The 12,294-nt window shown below is 39.6% G+C and overlaps 2 protein-coding genes across 5 annotated transcripts in view; one reads left to right on the top strand and one right to left on the bottom strand.

Moving 5' to 3' along the window:
- Positions 1-12,294, bottom strand: part of march2 (membrane-associated ring finger (C3HC4) 2) — a 33,768-nt gene that overhangs the window by 21,449 nt on the left and 25 nt on the right. Inside the window, exon 2 of one of the 4 annotated variants that reach the window (XM_037769300.1) lies at positions 3,672-3,692. The gene's annotated coding sequence lies outside the window, so the exon portion shown is untranslated. Of the gene's footprint in view, positions 1-3,669; positions 3,693-12,294 lie in introns of those variants that run through there. The other 3 variants (XM_037769302.1, XM_037769303.1, XM_037769301.1) reach the window with 3 other exon arrangements.
- Positions 4,197-12,163, top strand: mpnd (MPN domain containing). The gene is made up of 13 exons (XM_037769298.1): positions 4,197-4,759; positions 5,845-6,047; positions 7,689-7,910; positions 8,112-8,211; positions 8,974-9,052; positions 9,135-9,231; positions 9,313-9,385; positions 9,482-9,558; positions 9,806-9,974; positions 10,237-10,307; positions 10,417-10,506; positions 10,621-10,713; positions 11,473-12,163. The coding sequence occupies exons 1-13, from the start codon at positions 4,612-4,614 to the stop codon at positions 11,557-11,559; spliced, it is 1,509 nt and encodes a 502-aa protein (XP_037625226.1). The 5' UTR covers positions 4,197-4,611; the 3' UTR covers positions 11,560-12,163.

Genomic DNA, 12,294 nt, shown 5'->3' with positions numbered 1-12,294 from the left:
TGACCAATCAGCACTGAAAGTCCTCTGCAGGAACCTCATATGAGCCATAGAAATATGTTTTTCATCTTATAACTGTCAAGATAAGATTGAAAATAACACCCTGTATATCATACAATTATTTATTATTATTTATCACATATTATTATTTTTGGGAAATTCCATATTCACACAGTGCACTTTCATAGACTAAGCTACTGGAGTTACCCTGCACTATACTCATTTTTAACAGTCTCTTCTGCACTATATTCACTTTTTTTTAATAGTCATTTATCACAGCTGTTACTCTGCACTATATTCAGTTTTAACAGTTTTCTTCACATCCTTGTATTTTTATATCTGGTATATTCTTTTGTACTTTGTACTTTGCACTACTAACTTTTTTACTGCCTTTTTACTAACATGTTTTGCACTATGGAACTGTGATGCTGGAAACTTGAATTTCCCTCGGGATCAATAAAGTTACTATCGATCTATCTATCTATCTATCTATCTATCTATCTATATTCATAAGAAAAATGGTTAGAAACCAAGCAAACTTTCCTGCACTTTTTTAATGAATTCAAACAATATAGCACAATCTTACCCAATGTTAATAACCAAAAAAAGCCATTAAGACCTTTAAGTTATTAAATAAATATAATATGATGTATATAAACTAAACTCCTGCATTATGAAATGTATATGTAATTATTTTTTCTTCTTTTTTCCGTTGTTTATTTATCTGTTTGTACCTCGGTAAGCAAGCATGTGTTCAATAAAGAAAGCATTGTTTTATAAAAAAGAGAGAATAATCTTATAACAATTTAAAAACTGATCTCGTTAAAACATCTTGATCTATAAAACTGAGTTTCTCCACAAAGAATCACACAAAAGCACCACTTTAAATCGTGTGTTCATCAGAGATGTGCTCATAAGTTTCTTGGAAATAAGTCATTCAGCATGAAAAAACATTAAAAAAATGACTTCTAAAGAAATCACAGTCAAGCAAAACCGCTGTTTGGTTGACTAATCGGCTAAGAGAGGTCAGCCCTAACTGCAGTGAAATGTATATGTAATTATTTTTTCTTCTTTTTTCCGTTGTTTATTTATCTGTTTGTACCTCGGTAAACAAGCATGTGTTCAATAAAGAAAGCATTGTTTTATAAAAAAGAGAGAATAATCTTATAACAATTTAAAAACTGATCTCGTTAAAACATCTTGATGGCATTTTGTATTTAATTCCCAGTGATGGAACCATGATACCACAATAATCCCTTAAAGTGGCAACACAGGGGTGATGCTTTGACAATAAGGCACATGTGAATGAGAAGACATGTATTAACGCACAAAATACCATCAAGATTCCTGTTTAACTGTGTTGAAGGAGCTGAGGGCGACCTGTCTGCTGCAAGCTGATCATAATCTGATAATCGCAATTTTTTCATCTGTTCAATATGCTTGCTTTATGCAAATGCATGTACTGTATATATCAAAACAAATCAATTAACAACACAAAACAATGACAGATATTGTCCAGAAACCCTCACAGGTACTACATTTAGCATAAAAAATATGCTCCAATCATAACATGGCAAACTGCAGCCCAACAGGCAACAACAGCTGTCAGTGTGTCAGTGTGCTGACTTGACTATGACTTGCCCCAAACTGCATGTGATTATCATATAAGTGGACATGTCTGTGAGGGGAGACTCGTGGGTACCCATAGAACCCATTTTCATTCACATATCTGGAGGTCAGAGGTCAAGGGGACCCTTTGAAAATGACCTTGACAGTTTTTCCTCGCCAAAATTTAGCATAAGTTTGGAGCGTTATTTAACCCCCTTTGCAACCCCGTCGCAAAGCTTCAAAATCTGCAGGAGAGTCAACATGTTGATCTCATTTATTCAGGCTACACACGAGCAGATGTGGACACTCACTCACTCCTGCTGTCACTTCTCTATGAAACAAATTCAATGACTTCAACTGCCCTTCACATTCTCTAAAACCCAGTAAAAGAAAAGATAGTTTTTAAACCATTAAAAGGGGAAACTTGAACTCAAAATCACTGAAATCCTGTAATGTGACACAGGGAAACTATACCAGTGTCTCTACACAGCAGAAGTACATTTATACTTGAAAGGGAAGTATACTGCAAACGCATGCTCTCTGTCCTCTCCTGATGCTGCAGGTATACTGCTAACCTCAGTTACACAGCAGGGCTTCACACACACATGCTGTGTAAACAAAATAAAAGCCCTTTTTCACTCCTGTGGACACAACAACTTCCTGCAGAGTGAGCCAATGTGCATTTTCTGTCTGTGTTTGTGTGTCAGCGTCCTTCAAACACACACTGTGAACCACGTATGTCTGGTGGATGTGGGAGAAGATGTGAACCACCTGCAAACAGCCAAACAGTGATCCATCAGAAGGTTGTCACACAGCAGCAGAAAGAGTTTATTTGCACATAAAAGTGTATATGATAGATAGGTGGTAATATCAAGCTGACCTCTCCCACATACTGGAGGAGGCTTTCTGTCAGATAGGCTCCCAGTATCCAGCTGATCTGAGCACGCAGCGCCCTCTTCTGTTTCATCTCAGAGCTCTCAGATACTGGCCAGGAAACTCTTTTGAGTAATCTTGTTTCCTGCTCTGAACACCAAAATTATGTTTCTTCTAATCTGTACGACTGGAGAGTCTTGAACCACTCACATTAAGAATGCATGAAGGTTGAAGTGACCCTTAAAAAAACGGGGCAAGGAGAATAGTTTTAGGGAGGACAAGTGTTGTTGCTAGCCTGACACATTGTGTGTCAGATTAGAAGAATGCTATAAAGTTCCATCTGACTCCTGTGGTATTCTGTTCAGTTATTTAACAGAAGAGGAGTGAACATTATTATTATTGCCTGAACTAATACTAGTTCAGTTCCTCATCCTCAGGATGGCAGAAAGAGGAAAGCCCATAATGCACTTAACATTTAACTATGTTACATAAGCACAAGTCAGTTTGACTGGAAATAAGGATTTGACTATGTAAATACAATGATAAAGCATGATTATAGCAATTAGCCAATGTGCCATTGGAACATTAATTCAACCCAAGCATTTACTTTCAGCATAGGTTCACACCCAATTATCTGGTCACTGATGAGCTATTAGTTTGTTTTAGAGTTTGTAACGGTAATTTGGCAATGGTGGAAGAAGTACTGAGACCTTTTACTTAAGTAAAAGCAGCAATACCATAGTCTAGAAATACTCTGTTACAAGTAAAAGTCCTGAATGCAAAATTTGACTGAAGTAAAAGTACAAAAGTGTTTGCATCAAAATATATTTACAGACTTACAGTACCAGAAATTAATGTACTCATTATGCAGAATGGCCCATTTCAGAGTGTGTATACATATATACATATACATATATATATGTATATGTATATATATATATATATACATATACATATATATACATGTATATATATATATACATACATATATATATATATATATATGTATATATATATATACATATATACATACATACATATATATGAATATATATACACATGTATTTATATACGTATATATACTGTATATATATATACAGTATATATACACACATATATATATATATATATACATACATATACATATATATATATATATATATATATATATATATATATGTATACACACACACACACACACACACACACACACTCTCTCTGAAATGGGCCATTCTGCATAATGAGTACATTAACTTACAGTATATATATATATACAGTATATATAAATTTCAATATAGTTATATAAAACATACAGTACATGTTCAGATTTTTCAATTCAGAAAATATATTTCACAGCATAAAAATAATTTTAAAATAAAATAATTTATATAAAAAATAAAATGTAAGGAAAAGAAAAGAAGATGAATAAAAACAACATCGGGTCTGTTAAACAATTAGAATGAATTTTAAATTTCTAAATAATCTAATCATTTTTGCCAATTTATAATTTTTGAGTTTGTTGATGTTTTAAATCAGTATATTTAAACAGAGATGGTGTATTGGTGCTGTGGTGTGACCAGCAGGTGGAGGTAAACAGGAACTGAACCAGGAGCTTTCTGCTGCCCTCCTCCGGCTGCTTCCCGGTAAATGAGCTTCTCTCTCGGGGAGATAAAAGCAGGAACATCTCGGTGTTAGTGAAGAAAAACCAGAGTAACACAGTAAAGTAGGTCTTATTATCACACCACAGAAATATCACCAGCACCACCCACCGTGTGCTGTTTCTTATACATATACATATATATATATATATATATATAAATAAAGACACTATAATAATCTGCAGGATGCACTTTTATAACGACACTTCATTAATCGCTTCATTGTTTACATTTCAATAACATTTAAACGCATTTCCTAGGATTATTTTGCATTATTAATGACAGATTGGTATTATTAGTGTTATTAAATGAGTGAATAATGGCAGATAAAGACAACAAATGCATGCACAACGACAGACAAGAGGAGTGACAAGGACGCTGTGAGAGAGAGAGAGAAAGAAAGGGGAGGGGAACTGACATTAAAGCAACACAACAAGGAAACTACACTGCAGAGCCACACAGACGCCTTCATTTTATGCTTTTGAATAATAGCCGGAGCGACTGTGGAGAAGTGTATCTTGTGAAATCCTCCAGGAGCAAAAACAAACCACCCAAAGCACCGCAGAAAGGAGCAGCTTCTAGGACCGATTTAAAGGCGCTCTCCGTCGCTTTCACAGACATGGGTGAGAATAATACAATATTTTAATTGTAATTCAGAGGGAAATTAACAGAGAGAGGAGGGGAGAAGAAGAGAAGAGGCCTCTTCTTCTTCCTGCAGAGACAGACAGCCATGCTCTCTAATGGGAGCTGGAAACAAAAGGCCAACATATTTAGCTTTAGCCTGTACAGTAATTAATGCCAATTTACATTATTATCTTTTATTCTATTTGTGTTTCCCCTTGAGATTCCTTCCTTCATTTTAGCATGCTGCAATTATGAAAGGCTGCCATTACACTGGAGCTTTCATTATAAAGTCATTAAAATATAATGGCCATTGGCTTTGTTCCTGATGACTTTAAACATGCACTATCTGCCTTTAAACATGCACCATCTACCATTAAACATGCACTAACTGCCTTTAAACATGCACTATTTACCTTTAAACATGCACTAACTGCCTTTAAACATGCACTATTTACCTTTAAACATGCACTAACTGCCTTTAAAATTGCACTAACTACCTTTTAACATGCACCATCTACCTTTTAACATGCACTATCTACCTTTAAACGTGCACTATCTGCAACCATCTTGGACTCTAACCACTGGCACACTTTACACTATACATCCTATATACACTTACTTTACACTATACATCCTATATACTACTTTATAGACAGCACATATGCACATATTACATTTATTTATTGTACATACTACATTTATTTATTGACGGACTGCACACACTACGTTCACCCATTCACTCTGAATCTTTTATATCTCTATTTATTGTTTTTATAATTTGTGTATACCTTTACCTCTCCTGTGTTTCACTCTGTTTGCTGATGTTGCTGCTTTGACACCTGAATTTCCCTCCGGGGATTAATAAAGGTTCATCTTATCTTATCTTAACTTTGATATGCAGATGTTTAGCCAGGTGCTTCAAATGGCTAATTATGAGTGATATGACCTTTTCCACAACATTATGTAAATGCATCATGACATGTAATGCTTTTTCCAACATTACACCCCCACAAACATATCACCTGAGCACATTATAGGATCCATCGCTTTATGTGTTTGTTTGTTTGTGTGTGTGTCCTAACAGACTCAGAGCCACCCAGCTCTCCACAGGTGGTGGAGGATGGAGGAGAGGAGGATGAGGAGGAGCTGAGCGGAGGGGAGGAGGCAGACCTGAGGTCCAGCTCCGGCCGGGGCTCCCTGCTGACCCGGAGAGGCATCACCCTGAGGGTGCTTCTCAAGGACGGCCTGGTGGAGCCGGGGGACGGTGTGCTCGCCATCCACTACCTGGTAATAATAATAATAACACACATCACAGCTGGGTACAGACGGCGTGCTCGCCATCCACTACCTGGTAATAATAATAATAATAATAACACACATCACAGCTGGGTACAGGGAGAATGTTGTTGTTCATTATTTATGCAGGTGTTGGGTCACGTGAGGTTGCATCTGACATGATACACTGGCAATTAAAGAGACTGGATGTAAGTTCTTACATGTATAATCGTTTTTTATTGCCAGTGTGTGATCAGGTTGTAACCTAACCTAAAAAATGAGACCTTCCGCGACTTTCTGGGTTTCCTCTATCAGCCTGCAGACTGCTTTTAATGTGAACAATGCGGCCCAGTTTTTCTGGGAAAATCCAACGGATGTGACGTCATGTACGCTTGCAAGTGCCTTTACTCTCTTCAGCTCCGCCACAGGGTTAATGGTGCGTGTTCACAGGCCACTAGGCACCTCATTGGACGAACGTTTTCCCTCGTGGGCTGCTGCTCCCAGCTTTCAAACTGGAACCAACATGGCGGCTCGTTTGGAAACTTTCTTCTCTTATATCACGAAAACAGTTCACCGAAATGTGTTTCTGAAAACATTTTATGTGAGAAATAAGCCATGCAGGTGCTGAATCTGTCTTTATTTTAGATCGACAACAGTTAATTTAAAAGTTCCTCGGCAGTTTGCAGAGGCGGCGAGTCGCACCGGACGCCCCTGATTCGCATAAAGTAGACTAGACCTCAACTTTATGCAAATGAGGAGCGGGCGACACGACGGGCCGGCTCTGGAATCGTGCCGCCACGCTACCAGAATGCATTGACAATGAATGGGAAGCGTGGAAAGGACGGAGACTGTGGACATGTGCCATTACAGTGTGCAAACGTTCGGTTAGAAATGGAGTCCGCTAACGCCAACAAACGACCAGCCTCCACCAAAACTCAGACTTCAACACAAACTCCACGGAAGCACAAAAAAAACAAAGTTATATCTAGTGAAACACGTCAAACATGCAAAACAGGAATATGACCGACGTCAGGCTAAAACTAGGATCAACATCGGCCAGGTCTTCGATTCATGGAGGGAATAGTTAAGCTACATAGTTAAGTTAATATTACTGACAAGCATGTATAAAAAAAGTGATATTGTGGTTTTAGCTGTCAATCACGTTTAGTCTTGTGTGCGTCGCCTCTAGGGCTGTCACCAATACCATTTTTTTGGGCTTCGAAGCTTCGGTGAGAAATATTCGAAGGTATTCAAAGCCTTGCGGAGCAGCAGGTTGACATGTTCCTCTGTTTGTTTGTTTGGGATTTATACATTATTATAACATACTTATATAAAAAACAACAAAAAGAAGCATTCAAATACTGATTTGGAGGTCGATTACCATGGCAATGGTCAAAGCTTCGAAGCATTCGAGTCAGCCCTAGTCGCCTCACTGTTTTGACCGATGCTCGCTCGCATCTATGTAGAGCAAATGCGACCAACAGGACACTGACTGTCGTTGACTTTAAGGACACAGATGTCACTATTAACATTTCTGATTCTTACATAGAGCCCCTTTAAATGCAGTAATCAGTGGCTTTTAAAGGGAGCAAACTCACATACATGTCTTGTTTCTTTGGTTCAAAATGTCTCTCTTCTCTCCGCTCCCTTCAGGGTAAGAACTTTGTAGGAGACCTGTTGAATGATGGGAAAATCCGGTGGGTGGAGACGGGCCAGATCTTCAACTCCCCCAGCGCCTGGGCGACGCACTGCAAACGTCTGGTTAACCCGGCCAAGAAGTCCGGCTGTGGCTGGGCGTCTGTACGCTACCGGGGACAGAAGCTGGTCCAGTACAAAACCACCTGGCTGCACAAGTACCAACCCAGCGCAGACATGGTGAGAGTAGTTTTATTGCTATGGTCAGTATATAGCCTCAAATATATTAGACAACATACTACCCTAAGCATCAATATTTTGTTAAAGCACTAATAATCAACTTTACAATATCGTCTCAATATCGATATCGAGGTATTCGTCCTCATCACTGTATCTACACTACTTTATGTCATACATCGTGTTTATTACTTGTGATGCCAGAGCCTGGTGAGTGAGGAGGATGATGACGAGGATGAAGAGGAAGGGAAGACGGCTGTGCAGGCAGATGAGAAGAACAAGAACAACAAACCTGGATTAAATGGTATAGTTATCTTCTAACTTTGTCAAATATACAAGTTTCATGATTTTTTTTTGTTTCAACCAGGGCTGTCAATCGATTCAAAAAGTTAATCCTGATTAATCGCAAATTAATCAAACTTTTTATCTGTTCAAAATGTACCTTAAAGGGAGATTTGTCAAGTATTTAATACTCTTTTCAACATGGGAGTGGGTTAATATGCTGCTTTATGCATATATATGTATATATTTATGATTGGAAATCAATTAACAACACAAAACAATGACAAATATTGTCCAGAAACCCTCACAGGTACTGCATTCAGCATAAAAAATATGCTCAAATCATAACATGTCAAACTGCAGCCCAACAGGCAACAACAGCTGTCAGTGTGTCAGTGTGCTGACTTGACTATGACTTGCCCCAAACTGCATGTGATTATCATAAAGTGGGCATGTCTGTAAAGGGGAGACTCGTGGGTACTCATAGAACCCATTTACATTCACATATCTTGAGGTCAGAGGTCAAGGGACCCCTTTGAAAATGGCCATGACAGTTTTTCCTCGACAAAATGTAGCGCATGTTTTGAAGCGTTATTTAACCTCCTTCACAACAAGCTAGTATGACATGGTTGGTACCGATGGATTCCTTACATTTTTGTAGTTTCATATGATGCCAGCATCTTCATTCTAGCTTTAAAACTGAGCCCTCTACAACCTCCAAAACATCGCTGTTACTTTGACAGCCCTACTTTCAACAAACTGATGTCCATCTTTACTGTTACAGACTTGATGGTTTCACGGAGGACCGACAGAGAGAGAATTCCTGTCAGATATTGCACCTTGGGCACCAGAGACGCCACCAGGTACTTTTAGCCTTTTATTCTGAAGGATCGATGTAGTTTTATGTGACCATGAAGTGTGATAGACTCTAACCTGCTTCCTCAGAGATCCACACACACTGGTGGAGCTGTCAGCCTTCTCAGCCATCAACAGATTCCAGCCTTTCAACGTAGCCGTGTCCAGTAACGTTCTGCTGCTAATGGTGAGTAACAACCAGATGATCTAAAACAGGTAAACAGAGTACTGATGAACAGTTAAGTTACCTGCTTTTTATCCTCATCAGGACTTCCACTGTCACCTGACCTCCAGTGAGGTAGTAGGATACCTCGGAGGACGATGGGATACAAACACACAACGTGAGTAATATAACGGCGAGAAACGTACATTAGAAGAAGATGCAGCCGTCTTTAACTCCAGCGTCTTTGTCTCTCTTTGTGGTCGATGTGTTTCAGTGCTGACAGTCTTGAGGGCGTTCCCCTGTCGGACCCGGCTGGCAGACAGAGACTCGGCTTCTGCTGTTGAGGAGGAGGTAACACACAATGGACAGTGAATCAGTAGTCTGCTCTAACAGCATGTTTGACCGAACTGTCCTGGGATGAAGACCTTAATGTGAGATCTCAGAATAGTGTCCTTCTCTTTAGATTCTGTGAACTAATATCAGCAAATATATAGCAACACAAAATTTAGTTGAAATTTAGCTAGAATCTTGACTACAAAACCAATAAAAAAAGCGTTTTAGCAAATAATCACGGTCTATCTTGTGGCCTCTGCTCCAGATCTGTCAGAACCTGTTCATGCGCGGGTTGTCGTTGGTGGGCTGGTACCACAGTCACCCGCGAGGTCCGGCTCTGCCGTCGCTGCAGGACATCGACTCCCAGATGGACCATCAGCTGAGGCTGCAGGGCTCAAACAATGGCTTCCAGCCCTGTCTGGGCATCATCTGTGGTACGTCCCTGCCATTATACACAGTATATAGATGTGATAGATTAGGGAAACTCTCTGTGAATTCCTCCTCCACATGGAGCTACTGTGCTATCGCTTTGCAAGAAAATAATGAATAAAGCCAGTAAGAAAGGTCACTGTGACCTCACAGACCATAACTCAAGAATTAATTATGCTAATTATGACTATTTCACACAAATGTCTAAACTGGTTTGCGGAGGCGTACAACCGTGAGGCCGTAATTCTAGTTCTCTTTCTCTTTCAGGACCGTATTATCACGGCAATCAAGGTGTGGCGTCCACAATAACCCCGTTCTGGGTCGTACCACCGCCTGAGGTGAGGACACAGGCAGCACTAAACTACTCACCTTCTTATTTCATAGCGTCGTTACTCAGTTAAGTCTTTCATGATACTGTTGTTCTAAACTTCATCTGCCTTCCTGCAGCAACGGCCCAACGACCACGGTATCCCCGTGGCTGTAGAGGTCACCTACGTACAGGACAACTTCCTCACCAGTGATGTTCTTAATGAGATGGTACAGATACTGCAGCCTCCGTCCGACGAAAAATAATACAGAAAATTAGTGTGATGCCTTTTTTATAAATACACTGTAAATGATTATAAAAAGGTGTGTTTATTTCCTCCACAGATGCTGCTGGTTGACTACTACAGGTCAGCTCCCGACCTCGTCCACTTCAGCCAGTATTGGTGTCCTGATACGAGCATGTTGGACAAGATCAAGGTAGGGGGGGATTTTTAGGGCTGTCAAGTTAACACGATAATAATGTGTTAATGCAAATTCGGGCTCAGTTTTAAAACTAGAGTGAAGATACTGGTATCATATGAAACTAGAAAACCTAAAGAATCCATTGGTACCAACCATGTCATACTAGCTTGTCATGAAGGAGGTTAAATAACGCTCCAAACTTTGACCTCTGACCTCCAGATATGTGAATGTAAATGGGTCCTATGGGTACCCACGAGTCTCCCCTTTACAGACATGCCCACTTTATGATAATCACATGCAGTTTGGGGCAAGTCATAGTCAAGTCAGCACACTGACACACTGACAGCTGTTGTTGCCTGTTGGGCTGCAGTTTGCCATGTTATGACTTGAGCATATTTTAATGCTAAATGCAATACCTGTACGACAATATTTGTCATTGTTTTGTGTTGTTAATTGATTTCCAATAATGAATATATCCATATATTTGCATAAAGCAGCATATTTACCCACTCCCATGTTGATAAGAGTATTAAATACTTGACAAATCTCTCTTTAAGGTACATTTTGAACAGATAAACAATTTACGATTAATCGTGATTCAACATTTTTGTCAATTGACAGCCCTTGTGATTTTACAGAAGACCTGAAATCACTAAATAGATTTTACCTGGACAGATATTTGGTGATGATCATCTTGACACTCTTTCAGGACTCCATCCACCCTCCTGTAGTGTGAGCCAGCTAACTTGTCCAACTTCCTCTCTTCTTCCCCAGGGCTCTCTGAGCTGCCACGCTCCCAAAGATCAGGCCTACTCTCAGATCTTGGAGCACGTCTACAGTCAGCTGAGCAACACACACTGAGTGGATTAGCTGTGCATGTGGTGCCGCTCTGCATCTCAAGAGCTCAGAAAATCCTTTTGTGCAGAGCTGACAGGACGGGAGCGACGGATGTAAAAAAACCTGCTTGAAAAACATATAGATGCCTTGAATTCTCTCACGCTTGAGTGATACTTAAATGTACAATTGACACACAAAACCAAACAGCACCGGATCAGAGAACAACAACACCAACATTTCACAGGAGGACCCTAAACAGAAGCATTTCATGGACCAGAAATCAGCCTGACTTACCTTTTCCATATGGACCTATGTGCCTATCTGTGCCAGTATCTGGTGGTATGAGCAGATATTGCCAGATATGTGTACAATGTAAACGTTTAATGTGTTGTAATTGCCTTTATAGACTAAAACCGATGGAGCAGTGGGGGGGGGGGTTGGGGGGGGGGAAGTGAAAATGAGTTGTGCAAAATATAACAGCCAAGTCGCACAGCAGCTCGTAAAATAGTCATGAAATGTAATGTATTGATTCGTGTACATAGAATTTCAAATTGTTCTTCGTGATGGTCAGCACGAAATCAATTTGTATGTAATCCACATAATTGTGAACCAGAAAGTATAAAGAGCAACAAACACAATATAGGGAGGTCGTTGGGGTGGATGGATGGGTAAAAAAAAACAGGACTTTCGCCCAGGAGACCGCTGCGCGTGTCCCGTGTGAAACCAGAAGTCAACGTTGATTTAATTGTCATGTAACTT

The sequence above is a fragment of the Sebastes umbrosus genome, chromosome 5 (genome assembly GCF_015220745.1).
Source record: "Sebastes umbrosus isolate fSebUmb1 chromosome 5, fSebUmb1.pri, whole genome shotgun sequence".
NCBI lineage: Eukaryota > Metazoa > Chordata > Actinopteri > Perciformes > Sebastidae > Sebastes > Sebastes umbrosus.
Note: the sequence above shows the minus strand (reverse complement) of the source record. Positions and strands in the feature narration are given on the sequence as shown.